This window comes from Globicephala melas, chromosome 14, assembly GCF_963455315.2.
Source record: "Globicephala melas chromosome 14, mGloMel1.2, whole genome shotgun sequence".
Taxonomy (NCBI): domain Eukaryota; kingdom Metazoa; phylum Chordata; class Mammalia; order Artiodactyla; family Delphinidae; genus Globicephala; species Globicephala melas.
The window spans coordinates 80,790,463-80,815,087 of record NC_083327.1 but is presented as its reverse complement, the minus strand read 5'-3'; the positions used below and the strand labels follow the sequence as shown (position 1 = coordinate 80,815,087).

General features: G+C 44.9%; 2 protein-coding genes and 2 non-coding genes across 4 annotated transcripts; 3 read left to right on the top strand and 1 right to left on the bottom strand.

The window, feature by feature from the left end:
* Window positions 1-199: 199 nt before the first annotated feature.
* On the top strand, window positions 200-10,936 carry TCP1 (t-complex 1). The gene is made up of 12 exons (XM_030853012.2): window positions 200-448; window positions 1,589-1,674; window positions 1,885-2,013; window positions 3,239-3,336; window positions 3,722-3,832; window positions 4,140-4,321; window positions 4,720-4,846; window positions 8,435-8,610; window positions 8,982-9,105; window positions 9,417-9,609; window positions 9,755-9,918; window positions 10,638-10,936. The coding sequence occupies exons 1-12, from the start codon at window positions 385-387 to the stop codon at window positions 10,852-10,854; spliced, it is 1,671 nt and encodes a 556-aa protein (XP_030708872.2). The 5' UTR covers window positions 200-384; the 3' UTR covers window positions 10,855-10,936.
* LOC115851575 (small nucleolar RNA SNORA29) lies at window positions 3,504-3,641 on the top strand. The gene has a single exon (XR_004038852.2). It is a non-coding gene; the product is annotated as a small nucleolar RNA SNORA29 (small nucleolar RNA).
* Window positions 9,173-9,304, top strand: LOC115851574 (small nucleolar RNA SNORA20). Its single transcript, XR_004038851.1, has one exon. It is a non-coding gene; the product is annotated as a small nucleolar RNA SNORA20 (small nucleolar RNA).
* Window positions 10,842-24,625, bottom strand: ACAT2 (acetyl-CoA acetyltransferase 2). The gene is made up of 9 exons (XM_030853013.2): window positions 24,487-24,625; window positions 23,668-23,802; window positions 20,465-20,646; window positions 18,380-18,497; window positions 14,322-14,465; window positions 13,046-13,168; window positions 12,343-12,497; window positions 11,661-11,771; window positions 10,842-11,244 (listed from the first exon to the last, which is right to left on the bottom strand). Exons 1-9 carry the CDS (start codon window positions 24,539-24,541, stop codon window positions 11,074-11,076), a joined length of 1,194 nt encoding a protein of 397 aa, XP_030708873.1. The 5' UTR covers window positions 24,542-24,625; the 3' UTR covers window positions 10,842-11,073.

Below are 24,625 nucleotides of genomic sequence, written 5' to 3'. Positions count from 1 at the left end.
CGCGCACGCGCAATTTGTGCGTAGTAGGGAAAACTTCGGCCCGGCGCCCTCTTCCTCCAGCGGTCCGAGATACTGACTTCCGCCCTCCTACCTTCGCGCCCTTCTCATTCGCACTCTAATTGAGCGAAAGTGCTGGATCCGCCCCCTTCAGGGTCCTCACTTCCTGCGCGTTCACGATTCTCCACCCTCCTCCCCATTTTTCTTTCCCGCCCTGCCCCGCGGCCCGGCCAGGGAGCTGGGAGGAGTGGAATTCCCAGTAGCTCTCGCGGCGTAGCGCAGGCCAGCTCCACGCAGTCGCCGCTGCTGTGGCCGCCGCCCGGCCCAGGAACAAGACGCTTGCTGCCCGCGGTGTGAGTGAAACTCGACGTGTGCCCTGCCGCGAAGATGGAGGGGCCCTTGTCCGTGTTCGGGGACCGCAGCACTGGGGAGGCGATCCGCTCCCAGAACGGTAAGGGCGGGCGAGGCCTGCGGCGGGCCCGCGGCGGTGCGCCACCCTCCCCTGCCTCGCTGGGGCCGTGGCTGCCGTGCTCACGCCTTCCCTTCTCTCCCCAGAAAGAGCCCCCCGGGTGGCACGGGCGGCGTCTCCGACCCGCGGCGGGTCTCGGCGCTTCGGGGCGGCAGCGCCCTCTTCCCGGAGCGCGGCATTCCCGAGGGCGCAGCGCGGTTTTAACTAGAGCTGCCCGGATGCTGCGGTCGTGAGGCTGGCGAGGCGCGCCCCGACCTGGAGGGCGGGCTCCGCGCACCGACACGTGCCGCCGTGCCTCGAGTCCCAGAGGGCCGGGTGCCTCTGCGCCCTTTTGTCTTGATGCTAATCAGGAAGGGTGTCCACCGCAATCTCTGGGTCTCCTTTTAGGGCCATTCACCAGGAAGAACTGGCTTTAACGGCTCGTTTTACTGAGGGGCGAATGGCCATCAGCCACTCTTCAAGACGACTTGCCCGTGGTCCCCCTGCCAATTCAGTCCGTACCCCACCTGTCGCTGACCACTTTTTGTAACAAAGCTAGCTGACGAAGTTTTTGTTGAATGTTAAATGATAAACACATTTTATCTAGTAGATTTTAACCGCTTAAAGCATTGTTGAGATGGTTTACACTTCAGAAGTCACGAATGCCAGTCCCTCGTACTGTCATTTGATAGATTCCTATTTTTGTCATGAACAAATTTGAAGTATAGTCAGAACCTTTGGATTACCGCTTTTTTGATTCACAAAGTCTTGTTAATTTTAATAGAACTTTTTTTTTCTTAAACCTGCCAGAGTCTGAAGGAAAAGGCTGATACGTATCTATTTCTGTTCTGTGTGGAGTGGCAGAATCTGAAATGTCGAAGAGTAGATTATGTTTTAATTTTATGAGACAATAAAGTGGGTACTCTCTACAACACTTGGCGTCCCCTTGGCTGTTGAATTCAGACTCTGTGTTACTAGCCACTCCCCTCCCCATATTAGACTTTTAATAGCTAATTTTCAAATTGGGACGGATTTGTAGATTTGAAAAATTCAGAGGCTGTTGCATGTCACTTACTTCTTTTAGGCTGAAATGATTGTCCTTGGAATCAAGGATTTTCTAATTTCTTTCTTTCATTTCTGCAGTCATGGCTGCAGCTTCGATTGCCAATATTGTGAAAAGTTCTCTTGGTCCAGTTGGCTTGGATAAAATGTTAGTGGATGATATTGGTGTAAGTATATCTAAACATCGTGTTAGTGACTTTAAGGGAAAAAAACGGTTCATAAACACCTTGCTTTGTAAATTCTTTGTTTTTATCAGGATGCTAGTGTTGAAAGGTATACCGAAGGTGAATGTATCATAATGGGGTTGTTCTAACTTAGGGGATATTCTGTTTCTGTGGGTGATTATGTCAGTTTTTCTTTCCCGGGAAATTTCTTAGGATGTAACCATTACTAATGATGGTGCGACCATCCTGAAGTTACTGGAGGTGGAACACCCTGCAGCCAGAGTTCTTTGCGAGCTTGCTGACCTGCAAGACAAAGAAGTGGGAGACGGAACTACCTCCGTGGTAGGTAAAGACTAATGGACTAATGGCTAAATACTAGTATACCTTTTAAAATCAAACTTTGAGAAAGTGAAGCCAGAGGTAAGTCATTTGTTTTGGGGGTAGTGGTTCAGAAACAAAATTTGAAGACTTGTGGTTATAGCTAGTTTGTACAATTCAAGTAGAAAAGAAACTTAAGAGATAATTTAATATAATCCTCACTTTAAATGTTTTTGCGAGTTTTACGAATTTTTTCTTAGCTATTATTCATGCATCACGCAGAATTTTTTTTAATGGTTTCTTTTTAAAGGAAAAAAAAGTGTCTTTTTTTTCTCCTCCCCTCACAGCCTGAGGCCCAGGAATTCCTAAAACCTTACCAGTTTTTTAAAAACAACATGTTTTTATATTTTAAAGGCTAACAAGTGATCTCATAAGTTCAAATGGGAGTTTGAGAAAGTTTGTAAACACGATCAGTAACATGATTTAAATTCCTTGAAGATCACCCAGCACCCTGATGTAGTAGAAACACTATTATTTGGTGAGGAGCAAATAATAATTTGCTGTAAAGAAACAAGCAGTGGTTTGTGGTAGAAGATGGTTGTTTCTAGATTAAACTTTAAGCCATGGAAGAATGAAATCTATCTCTTCTAAAATAATGGTAATGGTCTTTGTTAAGTAACTTGTTTATGATAACATAGTTTTTAAAGTATAACTATAATTTCCCCCAAAAGATGCAGACTAAATTTTTTCAAAGTTTTTTTAAATTAAAAAATAATTTTTGGTGTACTTAGAAGGATGATTTTTAAAATAATAACGTAAAATAGTACAGATCAAGAATTCCCTGGCGGTTCAGTGGTTAGGACTCCGCACTTTCACTGCCGAGGGCCTGGGTTCAATCCCTGGTTGGGGAACTAATATCCTGCAAGCCGTGCACAGCCAAATAAATAAATAAATAGTACAGATAATCTGAGTGGTCAGGCTCTTCATTTAGCTTATGTTGAGCACTTCATCTTGAAGAGTAATGGATGTGTCTCCTATTGTTGTACTGACTTTTACCTGGCTTTAGCTATTTGCGTATACAATACCGTGTAGGGGTGTCTTTTTCTGGTTTCTAATAAGCAGTTATGTATTTCACCACTGTTACCATTCTGGTTCTTAATATCTGATGCGTGTTAGTGTTGTTTGTACATATGTGTTGCACGTAATGAATGTCAGGCTATTGTGAGAGTAATGGATGTTTTCTCTGCAGGTTATTATTGCAGCAGAACTTCTAAAAAATGCAGATGAACTTGTCAAACAGAAAATTCATCCCACGTCAGTTATTAGTGGCTATCGACTTGCTTGCAAGTAAGATTGTTTACATTCAGAGAAAATTTTATATATTATTTAATGTAATAGTTGCCAACAGTCTGTTCTTTAAATGTTTCAATTAATGACTAAATCTTACTTTGAAAAAGTCGTATTTTAGCATTTAAGTAAATATTTGAAGTAGGAAGTTGGGCCAGTATCCTTTTCTTCCCATTTGACTACCACGTTATCTTCTAATAATAGATTTAGTGGCTATGCTTATGGGATAGATTAAAATTGCCGTGATCTGAAGAGGGAGGATTATTTGTGTCCTCCTCCTATATGAAATGGCTGAACAGAAAATTGATGCCTCTGACATCCTGACACAATGATAAAGCAAAAATTTTGAGTAGTGAATTTGTTTTCTTCCCCACACTTCAAACAGGGAAGCAGTGCGTTATATCAGTGAGAATCTAATTATTAACACTGATGAACTTGGAAAGGATTGCCTGATCAATGCTGCTAAGACATCGATGTCTTCCAAAATCATTGGAATGTATCCTTGTGATGGTCCAGTAAAGTGTAGGCTTTTTTAAAAGTAAGGCGCTGTGTTAGTTTTTCTGCCAGATGGTGCTGTATGGAAATTGCCTGTTCCCTCCTTTTCTAGGGGGAAAAGTAATACAAAGTATGTGTAAAAGTAGTATGCAGATAGTGATAAATAGTACTCTAACATTTTGGTGGCGTATATAATGGTTGTTTCTTTGATGAGATTGCTAAAAGGAAGTGCCTTTGAATTACCCTTGATTTTCATGTGCACCCGCTGTCCATCCCGAGTCTGTTGTTCTCCTTAACTGTTGGCTTAGAAGTGGAGATTTCTTTGCTAATATGGTGGTAGACGCTGTACTTGCTGTTAAATACACGGATGTCAGAGGCCAGCCTCGCTATCCAGTCAATTCCATTAATATTCTGAAAGCCCATGGGAGAAGTCAGATGGAGAGTATGCTCATCAATGGCTATGCACTCAACTGTGTGGTGGGATCCCAGGGTAAGGGCTATGGTTTGATTTGGTCGTGTAACGAGAATACTAAAGGATAAAGTTAGCTGTTTGTGGACTGTGTAACTACATTTTCAGGTGAACTATCCAGGATGTGCATTTACTGTTCTTTAGTGAAGCCCAGAGAAAAAGGAAATGGTCCATAATGTTGCCAATTCCTCTTTTGTAATTTAATTACATATAACTTAAGAAAAATGCAAATTAAAAGAAAACACGTGTGTTTAATGCCATTTAAGTGTTTGTTTCTAAGGGTAAAAGTAATAAAAGCTAAATTCGTTTACATACAACAATTTAAAATCTCTGCAGATCTCTAAGGATAGGTGTGTTTTATAAAAGATAACAATGTTATAGTTACTGTAAAGGTACTTAACGTTAATGTTCAATTTTAGGCATGCCCAAGAGAATAGTGAATGCAAAAATTGCTTGCCTTGACTTCAGCCTGCAGAAAACAAAAATGAAGCTTGGTGTACAAGTGGTTATTACAGACCCTGAAAAACTGGACCAGATTAGACAGAGGTATGTTGAGAGATTCATTTTTGACCTTGGACAGGGGATGTTTGTAAAGTACCCTTTTTTAGAGCAGGTGACAGTAAACTAAAAAGAATGAGTGGTGGGTTTAATAGGTAGCAGGGTATGATGATTAGGCGAGTAGTTTTTTTGTTTTCAAGTGAGTGTCTTGGAGGACTTTAAATATTAACGTTTTTAACCAAAGTTTTAACTGAAGTCAAACTATATTTTACCCAAACTGCTTGGAGAATTAGAAAACATGGTGATGATTTAAGAGAGATTTGAGTGATACATGAAAGTCAACATTCTGTGGAATTTTGGTTTTATGAGTATATTGATATTAAGGCTTGAAGACACATCCAGGAATGTGTTTCCTCAAGTGGTACAAGAACCAAACAGTATAGTGTTGATTCTGCCAGGTACCAGGTAGTTCATACGTCCATATCTATTGACTGGCATGCTAGAGAGCTAGTCGGGAAGAGGTACTCCCTTTTTTTTCCTTTGTTTTTTGGCCGAACCATGCGGCACACGGGATCTTAGTTCCCCAACCAGGGATCGCATCCCCTGCTGTGGAAGCATGAAGTCTTAATTGCTGGACCACCAGGGAAGTCCCAAGATGTACTCTTAACTATCTGCATGTGTATTCTTTCCATCAGAGGTCAGACCCTCCAGAATAAGTATTCAGAGCCTGTTGCCTTCTGCTTTTAGAGTCTTGCTTCCTCTATTATTCTTTCTCAACTGCATCTTCAACTGCTAATTCTACTGTTCGTTCCTTTCTGGATTCCACTTGTACCTCTCTTATCCCTAAATAAAAGCCTCTTGTGCCCCCACGTGTTCCAATTACTCTGTCCTTCCTCAGTTCTTCACAGCCAGATGTCACGAGTGATTTACACAAAAACCTTCCTGGTGTTCTATTTCTCATACCCTTTTCAACTGTGTTCTCCACTGGAGGACCGCTTGCTCAGGTCACTAGTGATCACGGCTGTGAAATTCATTAGACATGTTCAATTTCCACTTGACCTTTATCAAGCCTTTGACTGCTTGAAAGACTTTACGAGGATAGAGCAGTTTTGTGATACTACCTCATCTATTCCTGTGCCTGCGTGGCCAGCGTCTCTGTGCTGGAGACTCCCAAATCTATTTCTCTGAGCTTTAATTGATTCAATGCTTCTTAAGCATCTCAAAGTCATTATGTCTAAAATTGAACTTGTGATGATACCCCCAAATCTGCTCTTTGCCATTTTCGTTAGGGACCCCTCTATTCAGGCAGAAGACTGAGAAATGTCTGTAACTCCTTTTTACTTAATACTCTTTCTCTTTCTAATCTGTCATCAAGACCACTTGATTTCTATCTATAAATTAAATCTCAAATTCACCTACTTTTCCATTTCCATTTTCTTGCCCAGACTATTGGAGAGGCACCCAAGCTGGTCATCTTGGTTTCAGTCTTGTTCCCGCCCAGGCTATTCTTCTCACAGCAGCCAAGTGGATCTCATTGCTTGCAAGGCCAGAACCTTTTGGAGGCTTCCCCTTCACTCTAGGATAGGTTTTGTGTTTTTTTTTTTTTTTTTTTTGGCGGTACGCGGGCCTCTCACTGTTGTGGCCTCTCCTGCTGCAGAGCACAGGCTCCAGACGCGCAGGCTCAGCGGCCATGGCTCACGGGCCCAGCCGCTCCGCGGCATGTGGGATCTTCCCGGACCAGGGCACGAACCTGTGTGCCCTGCATCGGCAGGCGGACTCACCACTGCGCCACCAAGGAAGCTCTAGGATAGGTTTTTAAATTCCTTATATAACTCTTTTTATTGTGCTCTAGCACGGCTGAAACTAGAATCCACCAAAGTTCTACTTCCGCAGGCCCCTAAGAGTTTTCCTTCGTCTGCCCAAAATATATTCTGTGCCTACTTGTTTTTGTTTTTGTTTTCGTTTTTGTGGTACGCGGGCCTCACTGTTGTGGCCTCTCCCGTTGTGGAGCACAGGCTCCGGATGTGCAGGCTCAGCGGCCATGGTTCACGGGCCCAGCCGCTCCGCAACATGTGGGATCTTCCCGGACTGGGGCACGAACCCGTGTCCCCTGCATCGGCAGGCGGACTCTCAACCACTGCGCCACCAGGGAAGCCCGTGCCTACTTGTTTTGACTGGTTAATTTTTTAGTTTATTTTTTAGTTGATAAATCTCTCAAAGAAGCTTTTCTTTCCCCCTCAATCTGAATTATTCTCTGCTGTGAGCTCCTATACTTTGTCTTCCTGGGGCTTAAGCACAGTTTCTAACTATATTTCTGTGTCTGCAATTGTAAGCTCTGTGAAGGTAGAGGCTGAATCATTTCCTTTGCTTTGTAGCCCCCATCCTTAGTATCATGTTTGACGTGCAGTATTTGTTTAGTGTATATACAGAGTTTTATTTTGAGGTTCACCTTTAACTCATTTCATTAAGATCCTTTGATCTCATCTACTATTCTTTGAATGAGTAAAATGGCCTCAGCTGTCTCTGTATTGGCTATTTTTCAAATCTGTGTATGTTTCCCATAGTTTGGGATTTCCATTTCCTTCTGCCAGTTTCACCTGAGTATCCCAGGGGCTTCAGACTCATCTTGTTGAAACAGGAACTCTGTCATCTTGCAGCCCAACCTTTTAGCATTTATTTCACTCCAGGAGTCAGTGGCTGAACCTCCCAGTTACCCAAGCCATAAACTTTGACTTATCTGCTCAGGCCATCTATTCTCAGATAGATTCACCTCCAGTTATCACCTTGTTGTCGTCATTCCTTCATCTTTTGAAAACACAGATTGATAACGTTACTTTCACTTAAAAATATTAAACACCTTCTCAGTTCACACTAACATCCCTACAAGACTAACAAGAACCTACAAGGTTCTTCACTTTTTGATCCCACCTGCAGTTTCAACTCTGGACCCCTGTATTAACTCCAGACCTTTAGCTTTCCTTGTCCCACCCGCCAGGCTGGATGCATGGCTCTCATGCACTTGTAGTCTCTGTACTGCACTGAGTAACATTAGCCCTGGAGTTTGGTTGTCCCAGATCTTTGAAGGCAGGGATGCTGCTTCCTTTCTAACCACAGTTCTTGGTTAAGAGCTCAAATTGGGGTGGGGGAGAGCTAACTGGTAGTTTTTAATCCCTTTTCTGTAAATTGGACCGATTTAAATTCTGGTCATAGAAGGGAGAGAATAAATTTTTTTTTTTTGGCTGCATTGGGTCTTTGTTGCTGTGCGCGGGCTTTCTCTAGTTGCGGCAAGCGGGGGCTTCTTATTGTGGTGGCTTCTCTTGTTGCAGAGCGCGGGCTCTAGGTGCACAGGCTTCAGTAGTTGCGGCTTGCGGGCTCTAGAGCGCAGGCTCAGTAGTTGTGGCGCACAGGCTTAGTTGCTCCACAGCATATGGGATCTTCCCAGACCAGGGCTCGAACCCGTGTCCCCTGCATTGGCAAGTGGATTCTTAACCACTGTGCCACCAGGGAAGTCCCTAGTTAATATAATTTAATCTGCAATTATTTTGTGAAAAATACTTAATGGAAGTTCGAGCTGTATTTAACATAACAAACACAGCAGATAACTTTAGGTTACTACTCAAATACTTGTCTTTGTAGAGAGTCAGATATCACCAAGGAGCGAATCCAGAAGATCCTGGCAACTGGTGCCAATGTTATTCTAACCACTGGTGGAATTGACGACATGTGTCTGAAGTATTTTGTGGAGACTGGTGCTATGGCAGTTCGCAGAGTTTTAAAAAGGGACCTTAAACGCGTTGCTAAAGCTTCCGGCGGTGAGTCTCCTGCCGGCTCTCGGATACTGTTACTACCCAGGACCGTGTCCCTTTACATTGGATGTTAACAATAAGCAGCTCCAGAAACGTAACAGTTTTTACTTTTTACTCCTTTAATGCTTTGTGCTACAGATATGTGTATAGAGGCGTGTTTTTATGTAACTGGGCAAGTTCTTTTACTTGCTCCACCTCAGTGACATGGTTCCATCTTAGGATAAAAGGACAGTTGGTTGCCTGATGCTTAACTGTAAACCTTAACCTTACCTTTATATGACACCTCTATCATAAATACATGTGTCTGAATCTAAGGCAGGATTTGAAAATACTCATGAAAGAACAGTGTTTACAGATCTTTGTAATTACTTTAATAGCAACTATTCTGTCGACCCTGGCCAATTTGGAAGGTGAAGAAACTTTTGAAGCTTCAATGTTGGGACAAGCAGAAGAGGTGGTACAGGAGAGAATTTGCGATGATGAACTGATCTTGATTAAAAAGTAAGAGCTACTTCCTAAATTATAAAGCTCTACAGATTTTATTTATTAATGAGTGAAAATAGGTCACCTTCCCATTTATTTGCTGCTATATAGTCTGTCAGTGATATAAGCAGTTATACGCATGGGATAAAATAATGTTGGGCCATTGTAAATTGAGGTGAAGTAACCATTTCATCTCTTCTCCATGGTCTAGACATTGCTTCTGTGTCTAAATGTCCTGTGTAAGCAGGATTTAATGAAGGCACTTAGATTGAATTTCTGCACGGATTTATTAAAGCATTGATTTGAGAATTTCCCTGTTTTTGAAATAGCACTAAGGCTCGTACCTCTGCGTCGGTCATCTTACGCGGCGCAAACGATTTCATGTGTGACGAGATGGAGCGCTCTTTACATGATGCGCTTTGTGTGGTGAAGAGAGTTTTGGAGTCGAAATCCGTGGTTCCTGGTGGCGGCGCCGTAGAGGCGGCCCTGTCCATATACCTCGAAAACTACGCAACCAGCATGGTAAGAGCATCTGGAAGCCCGTTTTCATTTCTGGAAGGGCATGGCACTTTGTGCACATGAATACGTCTCTTCTGCGACCTTAGCTGCCGCTGTGGGTGTTAATTTTCTTCCTTCTGTGAAGACACCTCATTGTCTTTGTTCTCAGGGCTCCCGGGAGCAGCTCGCTATTGCCGAGTTCGCAAGGTCTCTTCTTGTTATTCCCAACACTCTGGCCGTTAATGCTGCCCAAGACTCCATAGATCTGGTTGCAAAATTAAGAGCTTTTCATAATGAGGCTCAAGTTAACCCAGAACGCAAAAATCTCAAATGGTAAGCATACTTGACATTTTTCATTGTCATCTGTATATCACATATGGTAGTTTGGTTTTTGTTTTAAACTCACGAAGGATGATGACTAGTGATTATTAGCATTGGTGTGTCTTAGTTATCAGATCGGATTCCTCACCTTTCCCTGCTGCTGTGGGTAGAGTCATTTACCTACAGTAGGAAGGTTCCAGAGAGGAAATTATTTTTGGGTGGTCCATACCTGTTTTTAAGCAACCTCCTTTTAAGATATTAAATGATGTTTAGAAACAATTTCTTTACTACCATCGAGGCTTTCTACACCTCTTTCAGTGCTGAATTTGTTTATCCATAATCAATTACTTTAGACTTATAGGGATCTACTGTAAGGTCCCAGCGTTTCCCAAGGTTAACATTTGAATGGAATAGCTGGCACTAATGAGACTACCACCTAGTCAACTTTTTAAATATTTATTTGGCTGCGCCTAGTAAATATTAAATATTTATTTGGCTGCGCTTAGTTGCGACGTATAGGATCTTCAGTTGCAGCAGGCGGGCTCTTATTTGTGGCGTGTGGGATCTAGTTCCCTGGCCAGGGATTGAACCCAGGCCCACTGCATTGGGAATGTGGAGTCTTAACCACTGGACCACCAGGGAAGTCCTCCTAGTCAACTTTTAAAGGAGTGGAATAGGATGGGTGTGAACTATGAAAGAGGCCATTTAATAGGTTTTTTTCTAAATTGCAGGATTGGTCTTGACTTGGTCAATGGTAAACCCCGAGACAACAAACAAGCAGGGGTGTTTGAACCAACCATAGTTAAAGTTAAAAGTTTGAAATTTGCAACTGAAGCTGCAATTACCATTCTTCGAATTGATGATCTTATTAAATTACACCCAGAAAGCAAAGATGATAAGCATGGAGGTTACGAAGATGCTGTTCACTCTGGAGCCCTTGATGACTGATGTCTTTTATTTATGACAATGTTAGATGCATTTATCTTGTTGTACCTCGAGTATTACACATTAAAGTGCAAAAAGCTGTCAAGTCTTGGGATTCTTATGAAGTGGGAGATAGTTTCCATCCTCACTTTGGTCCTCTGATTTCACTAACTTAGTATTTTATTAGTTTAAAAAGAAACGAGGTTCACGTTTAGTTTAAGCATAATTAATGGTTAAGCAGTTTCATCCTCTCAGAACACACATTGCTATTCCCATCCCACCCCCAATGCACAGGGCAGCAACCCCACGATGTCCACCCTTGCGCTCCATCGTGTGCAACAGGGTAACGAGAATCCGGCAGCCAGATGCTCCAAGAGGATGGCCCAGGGCTATAGCTCCTCCTTCAGTGTTGACCTAAGGGGTACATAAGATTTGTATCATTTATTTTTCTCTGGACATAAAGTTAGAATCCCAGACTTGTCTTTTTCCTCTTAATGTCATACCAGTTAACTACCCTTTCAAATTCAGTTTTTAGTTCAAGTTGCTTAGGAAGTGATTTGTACCCTTGTGACATCCATTCTGACTACCTTAGTTTAAGACTGAAAATACCCTCTTCCTGTGGGAAGTGAACTAATGCACACAAGTTTTTTTGCCTTAGGAAGCAATAAAATAAGTGAACTCCCAAGTCCATCAGGAACTTACCTAGCACCCACCCCTTACTGTATGGCCAGTACCTGGGACACATCCTGTGTTTTGCTGTTTACAGTGTTAAGATCGCATTGTGAATGTTCATTTGCAAGCTCTCGTCAGGACTGCGTGCTCAGGTTTACCTTCTCTGGGTTTAATCCAAGTTCTTTAGCTATTGCAACAGACACGGCTGCAAAGGCTTCATTGATTTCAAATACGTCAACATCCTCCAGCGACCAACCTGCTTTTGCAACCTAAAGGAAAGGTTAATGGAAGAGAGAGCTAAAATCTCAAGTGGAACCATTCTTCGTTGTAGGTGTAGAAGCAGAACATACTGTATGATATTGAAGGATCTCTTGAAAATGCCACTTTGAGTTCAAGGTGATAACACATTTTGCCTTGGTGACACCAATTCTAAAAGGTTTAAGGATAAAACCCCTTGGAAATTCTATACTGTCTTCAAATTTGAACCGCTTAACACGTGGCCGTCAGGTCATAGAGCAGAACTAGTTGCCCTATAAAGCAGATGAGCCAAATGCGGGCTGCTCTTCGCGGAAGGGAAAGAACACTATAGATGTAATTAAGTGAATAAGCTCAGTTAAGGCTAATGGAAGGAGGTCTCCTTTTGAGACAATGCAAGTGAAGCCTGATAGGAATAAATATGAAAATAAAATCAAGCTCAGTCTCGGCATTTTGGAGTGGGAAGGATCTGAGCGAAGGTTTGAAGGAGGTAGAAGTTAATAAGCATTTACAAGTTACTGGTCTGGTCCCAAAGAGGCTTTAGCAACAAAAAGGACAGGTGCTAACATTGGAAATTAAACTCACAGCTTGCTTTATTGCTGGAATTGGTCCTATTCCCATAATGGAAGGCTCCACACCTGCTTGTGACCAGGAAACTATCTGTGCTAGGGATGTAAGCCCACGGTTATCAGCTTCTGACTTCCTCATAAGAACCACAGCTGCAGCACCATCATTTATTCCTGTAAAATATGAATGTCTTAATTTCCAAAACAGTGCTCACTAAGTTACATACCTGTGTCTACTTTCTCCAACACCTGAAGACATGGGTTAAGTTAATACCTTTTGACAAGATGATATAACAGACCACAGAACATTCCAGTGGGATAAAGAGCAGAAAGATTAAAGCAGTGGGGGAGGGGAGATTAATGAAAAGAAATGGAAGAAATAGCCCAGACCTCATAGGAGGTAATGGGAGTTCCGGGTTTTGGAAAAGGACAGAGGTGGTAGATAAAATCGGGAGTTCCCTAATTTGCTTTTTCACTTGGTGTGTCTCGTTAGGATACTGCAAGGAAACCAAATCCATTTTTCAGTATGTCGTACAGGTTAAGTCATAAATCTAAATATGAAGAAACAGATGATCAAAACTACAATTTCTCCTAAAGCAACGAAAACAAGGTTTTAGAGTAATTTGTATATAAATAATTGATGAAATGAAATTAAAAAGGTATTAACTTAGTAGACGTAGCAGAAGATAATACTCCCACAACTGCCCTTCAGAAAATCTAACCTGAAGCATTAGCTGGGGTGACGGTTCCTGTTCCATCTGTAAGGAAGCAAGGCTTTAGCTTAGACATGGCTTCCATGTTGCTCCCATGGCGAGGAAACTCATCTGTTTTAACTTCAGTAAGACCTGAGAAAAGGGAAAATCGTTACCCAAGATCAGTACAGTTCCTCAGACATGATACAGAAGGATTCACATTTGGAAGAAAAGGTTTATTATAAAATACTTTTATTCCAATAGGAAAGTACACACTAGTACAAATTACTGTAAAGACATGTTTTCCATATCCAGACAGCCCTTTCTGAGGAAGGCAGTTACAGGGACTTCTTTGCTTAAAAGGTTGCTAAGATTTGGGGTATATAGGTCTTGGCTGGTTACAACTGACTGGATCTAGGTTGTCAAAGCCAGTCTCATAAAGGCTGGGCATAATCGATGTCAGTCATCAGTAACAGAACTTGACTAGAGCGTTCCATATTAGAGAATAGCTAAGTGACCCCAGAAGATCCACCCTCAAATATGAAACACAGAAGCAACAGGAAGTAATGGACATTTGCTTCGGAGGAGATTGAGCCTGTAGGCATAGAAAGGTCGGCTGCTTTCTCCAATTTCTCCTAAAACGCTCCATCTACACAGCCATGTGGAGACCCTGGGCGAAAAGTGTCTGGATGCTGCCACAGCCTCCCATGTCTCCTTCCCTACCTCACATTCAGATCTATCCTGAATATATCTTTGCAACCTGAAAGACAACTGAGACACGATGTATAAACATTCCTATATGTTATTCTTTTGAATATTAATAATTTACTTATAAATAGCCCCGTTGATGTTTAAACCATTATGACTGGGCTTCCCTGGTGGCGCAGTGGTTAAGAATCCCCCTGCCAATGCAGGAAACACGGGTTCGAGCCCTGGTCCGGGAAGATCCCACATGCCACGGAGCAACTAAACCTGTGCGCCACAACTACTGAGCCCGAGCTCTAGAGCCCGTGAGCGATGACTACTGAGCCCATGTGCCACAACTACTGAAGTTCGCCTGCCGCAACTACTGAGGCTGTGGTCTAGAGACTGCGAGCCACAACTACTGAAGCCCGCGTGCCTAGAGCCCGTGCTCCACAATGAGAGAAGCCACCACAATGAGAAGCCTGCGCACCGCAACAAAGAGTAGCCCCCGATCGCCGCAACTAGAGAAAGCCCGTGCACAGCAACAAAGACCCAACATAGCCAAAAATATAAGTAAGTAAATTTATATATATAAAAACACCTTTATGACTTACACACCCACCTTTTTTAGAAGATACAAAAACCGGTACAATCTCTTTGTCAAAATGGCCAGCTTTCTGTGCGCTTTCTGTCCTGTTCTGGGACACAACTGCAACCTTGTCCTGATCTTCTCTACTCACTTGCCATTTGTTGGCTACATTTTCAGCTGTGAAAGAAAAAAAATAAAGCAAAAACCAAACATTTTTAGGAACTGGCTTTTGGTAGCTCAAGTTTTTCACCTTTAAACAAGCACTGAGGCCCAACAATGGCAGGCTCGCTGGTGGACTGAGACAGTGCTCTGCGGCAGTCTTGCCTCCCACTGAATGTGGAAACGTTGCAGTGATTCTTAAGAAGCCATTTCCTTTCTTTGCTTCCTTCCTTCTCTTTTCCTTTCTATAAAATAACTTTCGGAAATTTCATTTATGTGGCTTCACCAATTGTTCATATTTTTTGCCCCATTTGCTTTATCATTCTCTCTGAACCATTTGATGGAAAGTTGTAGACACCATGCCCCTATATCTCTAAATTTTAATTTCACTGTATATTTTCCCCCCACAAAGGCCATTTTCTTACACAACCACAGCTACCAAAATGAGGAAATTTAACAGTGATAAAATACTATTATCTAATTCTTAGTCCATATTCAAGTTTCACCTATTGACCCAATGATGCCCTTTAGAGCTAATTTATTTGTTCAGTCCAGTAACATCCAATCCAGGATCACGCACTGCATTTCACTGTCCATCTCTTAGTTTCTTTTTATTTGGAACACCTTAGACTATCTTTGTGATTTTTTTTGTGTGTGTGTGTGTGTGGTATGTGGGTCTCTCACTGCCGTGGCCTCTCCCGTTGAGGAGCACAGGCTCCGGACGCGCAGGCTCAGCGGCCATGGCTCACGGGCCCAGCCGCTCCACGGCATGTGGGATCCTCCCGGACCAGGGCACGAACCCGCGTCCCCTGCATCGGCAGGTGGACTCCCAACCACTGCGCCACCAGGGAAGCCCTGTGTGTTTTTTTTTTTAAAGTTTATGATGTGCTATGTGAGGCTCAGTAGTTCTAGGAAACCATGTTTTTATTTTTATTATTATTTTTTTTGGCCACGCAGCATGTGGGAATCTTAGTTCCCCCACCAGGGATGGAACCCGCACCCCGCACTGGAAGCGAGGAGTCCCAACCACTGGACCACCAGGGAAGTCCCTGTCTCTGTGTTTCTTAACCTTGATATTTCTGAAGGGCAGGGGCCAGTTCTTTTGTCAGATGTCATCAATTTGGGTTTGTTTGACTCATGTTTCCTCAAGATTAGATTATGTGTGAAAGCACTGAATGATGATTATATACTATCTTCTCACTGAATCATTTATTTATTTATTTATGGCTGTGTTGGGTCTTCGTTGCTGCGCGCGGGCTTTCTCTAGTTGCGGCGAGCGGGGGCTACTCTTCATTGGGATCCACGGGCTTCTAACTGTGGTGGCCTCTCTTTGTTGCAGCGCACAGGCTAGGCACACGGGCTTCAGTAGTTATGGCATGAGGGCTCAGTAGTTGTGGCTCACGGGTTCTAGAGCACAAGCTCAGTAGTTGTGGCGCACGGGCTTAGTTGCTCCGTGGCATGTGGGATCTTCCCGGACCAGGGCTCGAACCCATGTCCCCTGCATTGGCAGGGGGATTCTTAACCACTGCACCACGAGGGAAGTCCCTCACTAAATCTTATCAGGATGCAAGTGGGAGTTTATCTCAGGTGATGCTAGCTTTGCTCACTTGATTAGAGTAGCATCCACCATATTTCTACACTGTAAAGTTAGTGTAGTGCATTATGTGTGCAATAGCACTATATCTTCAAAAACAGTGTACGTAACTTAATTAAAAAATACCTTATTGCTAAAAAATGCTAACCATCATCTGAGCCTTCAGCAAGTTCTAGCAGTAACATCAAAGATCAAAGATCTTTCTGTTTCCTGCTTTGTCAAAATTGTTTTGGGTATTCTAGGTCCAGGCTTTTCATATCACCATAACAAATATAAAAATGAAAAAGTTGAAATATTGCAAAAATTACCAAAATGTGACCCAGAGACCTGCGGTGAGCAAATGCTGTTGGAAAAATGGCACTGACAGAATTGCTTGACACAGGGTGGCCACAGACGTTCAATCTGTAAAAACACAGTATCTGTGAAGCGCAACAGAAACTTGTTTGAAATTTGTTTCTAAGATAATTAGTTTGGGTCTAGAGTAGCCCTTACCCTGGGCCCTACCCTAAACTGTGGCCTTTCTTAGATGTCAGTGGAGTGTCCAGTGGGTTCAGTAAAGTCTCTACTGTTGTTGGTCAAAACTTCTGTGTCCCCCAGCAATCTAAAATCTCCATTCAGGGACTTCCCTGGTGGTCCAGTGGTTAAGACTCCAGGCTTCCACTGCAGGGGGCATGGGTTCAATCCCTGGTCGGTGAACTAAGATCCTGCATGCCACATTGAGCAGCCAAAAAAAAAAAAATCTCCATTCATTTTCCTAGAAGCTGCTTCTACTAGGCCTTGTAGAGCGTTGCCCTGAACATCCATAGCTAAACATTTGGCCAAAGCCTTAAGGGGACCCTTAGCAGATTTCTGGAGCTCCTCCTCTTCTCTCCAGTGCTCTGCCCCACAAACCTAGCCATCTGAGCAGCCCCAGACTCTGATCTCTACCTCTCCAGTTCTTTGAAGCCACTTTTCCCCAGATAAAAAGTTAGGAAAGCAGCCCCGGGTAGAAATCTAGTTATAGTGGGTCTTTCCCTTCTTTCAAGAAGTTCAGTTTTGCATGATTGTTGGCCGTTTGAAAACGGTTGATATATTCTGACTAGTCTTATACTTGTTTATAGTAGGAGGTCTAGTCTTTACTAATTACTACATCATGGCCTGAGCCATTATCTTTTCTTTTTAAGCAACAGAAATTTATTTTCCCACAATTCAGGAGGGTAGGCGCCCAAAATCAAGGCACCGGCAGCCTTGTTTTCTCCTGAGGGCCCTCTCCTTGGAAACCTTCTCACTATATCTTCACATGGTCTTCTGTGCCCACATCCCTGGTATTTCTTCCTCTTTTGATAAGGATACGAGTCAGATTGAATTAGGGCCCAGGCTAAAAGCCTCATTTCAACTTAATTACCCCTTAAAAGGCCCCACCTCCAAGTACAGGTCACATTCTGAGGTCCTGGGGGTTAGGGAATAGGAATTTTGGAAGAACACAATTCAGTCCATGACACCTCGGAAAGGGCTGGGGAGCTAAATGTTTCGTGACCATCTCCGGTGACGTTGAGGCAGTTAGCTTGGACTGTGGCACTTCGAAAAACTGACGCGTTAGGCCTTAGTACAGCACACGTTGCCCGCAATGCCCAGCCATCCCTGCTGCGGCTGTCAGTCCCACAGGGCAGAGACGCCCTGAACTTCTCACTGTCCCCGCCTCTCCAAGCCCTCCCTCCCTTCCAGGCACTCACACACACTGTTCCCTCTGCCTGGAACCTCGCCCTTCCCCTCCTTATCTTTTTCACAAGAATTCTTTTCACAGAACCAGAGCCGCTGCCAGGCATCTGAGCAAGATGCTTAACCTCTCAGGGTTGGTTTCTTTAACTCAAAACTTAAAATGTTCTTAAGTTTTACATTTATATGCAGTAAAGACAGGAGTTCTTTTGATCTTCCAGTTGCTTTGCCAGTACACCTAGACCACAGGAGCCTTCTAGACGGATGAAGACCTGACTGCGTAGTGCAACAAGGACAGAGTTAGGTACCAGAAGTACTAGTTTATCTCTGATGTTGCCTTTGCCACAAAGCCACTATTTGTGAGCTCTGTTCTGTCATATGGTAAAGTGAGAGTTTGATCCAGAAGAACTCTGAGGCCCCTCCCACTACTAACGTTCCCTGACAATCAAGGAGTCACAAAGGACAGAGGGAATACGTCCCCACTTCGGTTCATCAAATGGGAACTATCCCTGTCATCAGGGATACAAAGTGATTGAGGACACAGTCCCTGCCCTGAAAGAGGAAAGCACCTGCAAAGCCGATTATTATAGGATCCGTTTTAAACTTTTTACGGTTAGTATGTTTTCAGCCATGTTTGCCTTACCTGTAATGCCCATATGATAGTTGTGAAATGCATCTATAAGCCCATCACAGAGCATACTGTCAGTTAGTGGTGTATCCCCCATCCGGACTCCTGTCCTCAAGTGAACCAAGTGAGGAGCCTGGAAACAACAAATACAATAGATTAGGCTTGGCTGTAACTAGTCCTCTCCTTAGGATCCCACTCAGAACTATCCAGTGGGACTTCCCTGGTGGCGCAGTGGTTGAGAATCCACCTGCCAATGCAGGGGACACAGGTGCGAGCCCTGGTCCAGGAAGATCCCACATGCCACGGAGCAACTAAGCCCGTGCGCCACAACTACTGAGGCCGCGTGCCAACTACTGAAGCCTGCACGCCTAGAGCCCGTGCTCTGCAACAAGAGAAGCCACTGCAATGAGAAGCCCATGCACTTCAACGAAAAGTAGCCCCTGCTCGCCACAACTAGAGAAAGCCCGCGCACAGCAACGAAGACCCAATGCAGCCAAAAATAAATATGTTTAAAAAAACCCAAAACAGCTATCCAGTGATTCCTCAGTCTTCACCTAGTCCCCCTTGTGACCCTTCTCCCCTGTTCCAGTCCATGTTCCTCCCCACCCAGGGCCCAGGGCCTGAAGACCCCTGGAATCAACAGGCTACTCCACCCTTCCTACTCCTGGAGACCCATTGCTCTCCTCCCCACCTATTTCCAGTCTTCTGTCAAACAAACCTACGCATTCTGTGTCCTGTTTCCTTAAAAAGCTCTTTATTCTTTCCAAAGAAGCAACTAGTTGCCTATTAAATGAAGAGCTCATCAAAGGGCTTAAGTGATGGGAACGATGTGTTACTTATTTTGATGGGACACATAATGCCTACAGTGAGAATAATCAGGTTGCTTAATTAACTGATAGGGGGAGATTTCTCAGTAGGGGATCCTCTTAACTCCTACCAACTCGATAGCAGCTATCATAGAATGGAAAGACTTAAGAGTCAGAAGATCTCTATTGGAGTCCAGGCTCTGGGCCTCAGTTTCCTTACCTGTAAACTGGGAATAATACCAAGACTAAGGGCTGTTACGTCTGCGTGTTTAAAAGCACAGCTATTACTACGGTCCCATCAGAATCACTCCGATTATGTTTGCTACTTTCACCCTGCCTCCTCCAGAGCCTCCGCAAATGTGGGGCTGAGTCGACCTCTGCCTGCGGGATCCCCAGGTGAGACCCTGAACTCCTGCAGGAAGCTAGGGGATATATTTTTTCCTTTTCACCACTGTGCCGATTTGAGGGATGGAACTTGGTGAAACCAGTCCCACCTGGCAAGCCTGCTGGAGAAAGGCACTACTCAGTGGTCCTCTTTTCCATATTCTATACTTACCAAAGGTCAACGAAATGTGGTCCCTGGAATATTCCTCGTCCTGTGCAGGAAGGTAAGTGGCATCATCTGTTTTCAACTTTTACTCACAATGAGAAAGAAATTTAAAGCGAAGTATATCAACTGACTAATGTTACAGGTTTAATTCAGAAAATACGCTTCAGTAACACTTAATTTTATTTATTTAATTTATTTATTTACTTTTGGCCACATTGGGTCTTCACTGCTGTGTGCGGGCTTTCTCTAGTTGCGGCGAGTGGGGGGCTACTCTCCGTTGCAGTGCGTGGACTTCAGTAGTTGTGGCGCACGGGCTCTGGAGTTGTGGCTCGTGGGCTCTGTAGTTGTGGCTCACGGGCTCTAGAGCACAGGCTTGGTAGTTGTGGTGCACGGGCTTAGCTGCTCCGTGGCATGTGGGATCTTCCTGGACCAGGGCTCGAACCCGTGTCCCCTGCATTGGCAGGCAGATTCTCAACCACTGCGCCACCAGGGAAGCCCTAGTAACATTTTAGAAAAAAATATATTCTGTTCCAGTCACACTGGTTGATAGGCTTTTTCTTCAACCTGGATTTCCCATCCAATTTGAAGAATAATTAATAATCAGGCAGGAATCAAGGTTCAATGCGTTTTCTACTTGTTCCCTGTTTGGTTCCAGCTCTGATACCATTGGTCTACCCTGCTATGGCAGTGGACGAGAGTTTATCAGTGAGAGGTCAGCGAGAGCCATCTCTTCAGAGGCCTTACCTTGCTCATGTTTTCCATGCCTCCTGCGACCACAATGCTGGAGTCTCCTACCACTATGGACTGGGCTGCAAGGCACACGGCTTTTAGGCCTGACCCACAGATCATTTGGCAGCTCCATGCTGGAACAGAGTAGGGGATTCCGGCACCCACACTGGCTTTTCGAACAGGATTCTGCCCACAACCTGGAGGAAGGAACAGAGAGGCCTCCCAGCCATCAAAGAGGGATAAAATGTTGGGATGGAAGTGAATGCAAAATCAGGAGATTGCCACAGCTGGGTCTCTTGCCACTTCCCAGCCAAGCCAAGCCAAGTGCCCGGCAGAGGCAAAGACCTGTGTGGACCTCACACCCATCCCAGTCTGACCCTTCAATACATATTATCTTGTGCTGTTCTACAGATATTTTATTAATATAAGCTTTCGGGGCTTCCCTGGAGGTCCAGTGGTTAAGACTCCACGCTTCCAATGCAGGGGGCGCAGGTTCGATCCCTGGTCGGGGAACTAAGATCCCACGTGCCATGTGCCAAAAATTAAAAAATTTATGAACATAGGCTTTCTTCTCCACAAAGAAGTTATTAATACTGTAAGAAGGAACTGTCTTCCTGATCTTTCTCTAGGGCTTGAATAAGCACACACTCCCTTATAAACAGAGGGCAGGACTTGGGCATTATTCCTGTTTCTAACTACGGTTATTTGCTTCCTTGATCATGGCTTAAGACACCTGGGCAGATAAGAGGGTTACTTAAAAGAGGAAACCTCTGCTAAGAAGCACTTCTTTCCTTGCTTAATATCCATCACACCATGATTAACTGGTTACGTAACGAGATATGTACAAAATCAGAACTAACAATACCTTTCTATAATTCAGCTGTGGGCCCTTCCTTCAGGGAATGGGAAGAAATACATCACATACTTAAGTTGGCAGAGAAGCGGGTGGAATGGAAAGTTTCAAATATCTTCAGTCACCATTATCTGTTATCAACAGGTCAGTGTTTATACAGTGGCCGCTCTATTGCAAATTTCAGGTATACCCATACCGAACACCTCTCCTCAGTGAGTTTGTTGGAAAAGAACTAGCAGATGGGTCACTGAGAAAAATTTAGGGATTATATTCATCACGGTGTTATTAATCTGGGATTAGGCTGGGAGCCTAAAGTTTGAGATTGAAAATAGACGCAGGAAAACTTATTATTATTTTTAAATATTTATTTATTTATTTATTTGGCTGTGCCGGGTCTTAGTTGCAGCACGCGGGATCTTCGTTATGGTATGCGGGATCTTTAGTTGCGGCATGTGGGATCTAGTTCCCTGACCAGGGATCAAACCCAGGCCCCCTGCATTGGGAGTGCAGAGTCTCAGCCACTGGACCACCAGGGAAGTCCCAGGAAAAGTTATTTAAAAAACAGTATCAAAATGTTCTCGGGGACTTCCCTGGTGGCGCAGTGGTTAAGAATCCGCCTGCCAGTGCAGGGGACACGGGTTTGAGCCCTGGTCTGGGAAGATCCCACATGCCACGGAGCAACTAAGCCCATGCTCCGCAACAAGAGAAAGCATCGCAATGAGAAGCCCGCGCACCGCAACGAAGAGCAGCCCCCGCTCGCCGTGACTAGAGAAAGTCCGCGCGCAGCAACGAAGACCCAACGCAGCCAAAAATAAATAAATGAATAAATAAATGTTCTCTGAATTAAATTCATAGGATACTAGTTAATAAAGAAGACATTAATATTATTTAAGGTTCCTGCTTTTTAAGCCACAGTGAATTACATCTGTATTTAAGTAAATAACTCCTTTATAAAAATTTTATGTATTTATTCATAATCCCCATCTTCAGGTACTTAGAGTAGTGCTGAACATAATTAACTAATGGTCTAGCATTTAGCAGAAAGTGAGGTCCATGAAACTGAGGATTCCTATCTGATATGAACACTGTTTATCCCCGCTGATAGAACAGTGCCTGGAGTGCAGCAGGTGCTCAGTAAACATTAGTTACATGACCCTGGAGGGTACCTGCGTAGGAGGTAGGACAGATGTGGGTTGTGATCCTGGATAATTACTCAATCTCTCAAACTTTCATTTACTCGTTCGTAAAATGGAGAGAATATGATCCAATAGACTTCCTGAGAGGATTAATGAAAGCACTAAACACGGGGTTTTTAAAGGCCCAGCACTTAGCAGGCCCTCAATAAACACAGCTGTTATTTTTATTCCAATTGTATGGAGATACCACACAGGTGAGAGGTGAGGTGAGGTGAGATATGGAAGAGAAAACAGAAACCAGGAGTGGAGGACCCTATGGCAACAGAGTAAGTCTAAGTCGTGGGTCTGGGAAGAAGAAAGGAGGGAGTGGCCCAAAGGCAGCCACCTTTAGGCCACCAGTAAAGTTACTCATATGCTTTAAAGCCCTGGAGAGTCAGGAGAAAGTGGCGTGCTTCGACTTTAAGGCTGCCCAAAAGGACAAGGTGAGAAAGGAGAATTAGGAAGAGGAACTACAAAACTACGAAGTAAATGCACAGAAAAATGGGCCTGGTCTCAGATAAGGTAAGGACAAAAGGTGGCCGTAAGTTGAGCGTGACCAACTATCACTAGGGGTAATTAGAATTTATGCTACTGAGTGAGCGTGATACTAGTTAAGAATAACTAATTAGGAATTGTCAGTGGTCGTGGGTCTGTGAACCTAGTGGGAATGAGGAGTGAGCTGGGACACTGGCGATTCACCTCCGCCAGCCCTCCAGGGGTGATGCGCCCGTCTGGCAGTCTGGCAGCAACACACCTTGCCGGCTCCAAAGTGAGCCCTATGCGGGCAAGGACTAACCTGTGTTGGAGCTCTATCCCCAGCACCTAGCACAGTGCAGGGCACAGAGGAACTCAATACATTGTTATTGAATGTGTGACACTTTAGGGAAATACGGAAGGCCCTGCATACTCTCCCATGTGTCAGGCTGACCCTGCTTCTAAAGAAAGAAAAGGCAGTGGAGGACGGTGATCTAGGATAATGTAGGAAAAGTATATTAAAGACGCTTAGTGTTAAGCTGGAGAGAAGCTACTGTTGGGGCTTGACAGAGGGGCGACAGGAGGTATTCCAACAGAGGGAACTCCGTAAGGCAAGAAAACAAGCTTCTGAGTGTTGGTGGGGGGTCGGGGGAGGGGAGTGTTAATGGGCTGCTTCCAACAACCTGACCTCTCTGCTGGGGTCACTGTGGAGTTACCTGCTGCCAAAACGTGTCCAAATATGACCTCTGATACCTCTTCGGGAGCCACAGCGGCCCTTTTCAGGACCTCTCTGATGACAGTTGAGCCCAGGTCATAGACAGGAACGGTGGATAAGGCACCATTGAAGGAGCCTAGAATAGAAGGGAAGGCGAGGGCGATGGAGAGCGCGCCCAGGGCGGCGGGGGACCGGCGGCCCGGTGCTTTCCCTCTGCGCAGGCGCCCACCGCATCTCGTCTGGGCACAGAGAGGAGCGTGGGTGCCTTGTAGCAGCCGAACCCCGGGGAGGCGGCCCCCAGGCCGTGCGGGGAAGCCGCGGACCCGCGAGAAACCTACACATCCACTCCCCAAATCCGAGCGGATGGGCGCGGCCCACGCTTTCCTAACAAGAGGGGTCCACACTCCCGCGAGTCCAGGGCCTTTGAAATCTATACAACACTAAGGACATTTGGGCAATTCTCTGTAATCCTCCTTTGACTAACGCGACCTCTGCCCAACGCCCCGGCACCCACCGCCCAGTGGCCCCGCCCCTGAGGCCACAGGGCCGAGGTGGCGTCTCCTGAGGCTGGCCAATCAGGGGTCTCCCCAGCCAATGGGAGAGCCGGGAGGGGCAGTGGCCCTACCCAAGAATCCAATCAGAACACTCGGAGTGGAGTGGACCTCACCGCGCGACGAGGGGGCGGGGAAGGCAGGCGGGCCAAGGAAGGCGCGAGGTGCCGGGTGCCGAGGGTCCCGGAGGTCCCGGGGGTCCCCGCGACCGGGCCGGGACGGGCCGAGCTCGCGCCTCAAACCCCATGCCGGGTCCGCCGACCGCTCACCTATGATGGTCCGCGCCGCCGAGACGATAACCACGGGGTCTGAGTCTGCACTCATCCTGCCGCACTACTGCCTCTCGAGCTACGGTTGGCCCAGTGCAGCCGGCTAGTGAGCAAGATCCAGCCCCGCCTCTGACATGCC

Coding starts and splice junctions, on each gene's coding strand:
- TCP1 (XM_030853012.2), top strand. CDS start 385: ATGGAGGGGCCCTTGTCCGTGTTCGGGGACCGCAGCACTGGGGAGGCG. Junction 2,014..3,238: donor GAGACGGAACTACCTCCGTG/GTAGGTAAAGAC, acceptor TTTTCTCTGCAG/GTTATTATTGCAGCAGAACT. Junction 4,847..8,434: donor CTGGACCAGATTAGACAGAG/GTATGTTGAGAG, acceptor TTGTCTTTGTAG/AGAGTCAGATATCACCAAGG.
- ACAT2 (XM_030853013.2), bottom strand. CDS start 24,541: ATGAGTGCAGACTCAGACCCCGTGGTTATCGTCTCGGCGGCGCGGACC. Junction 23,803..24,486: donor GGCGGCGCGGACCATCATAG/GTGAGCGGTCGG, acceptor CTTCTATTCTAG/GCTCCTTCAATGGTGCCTTA. Junction 20,647..23,667: donor TGGACACGTTTTGGCAGCAG/GTAACTCCACAG, acceptor TCCTTCCTCCAG/GTTGTGGGCAGAATCCTGTT.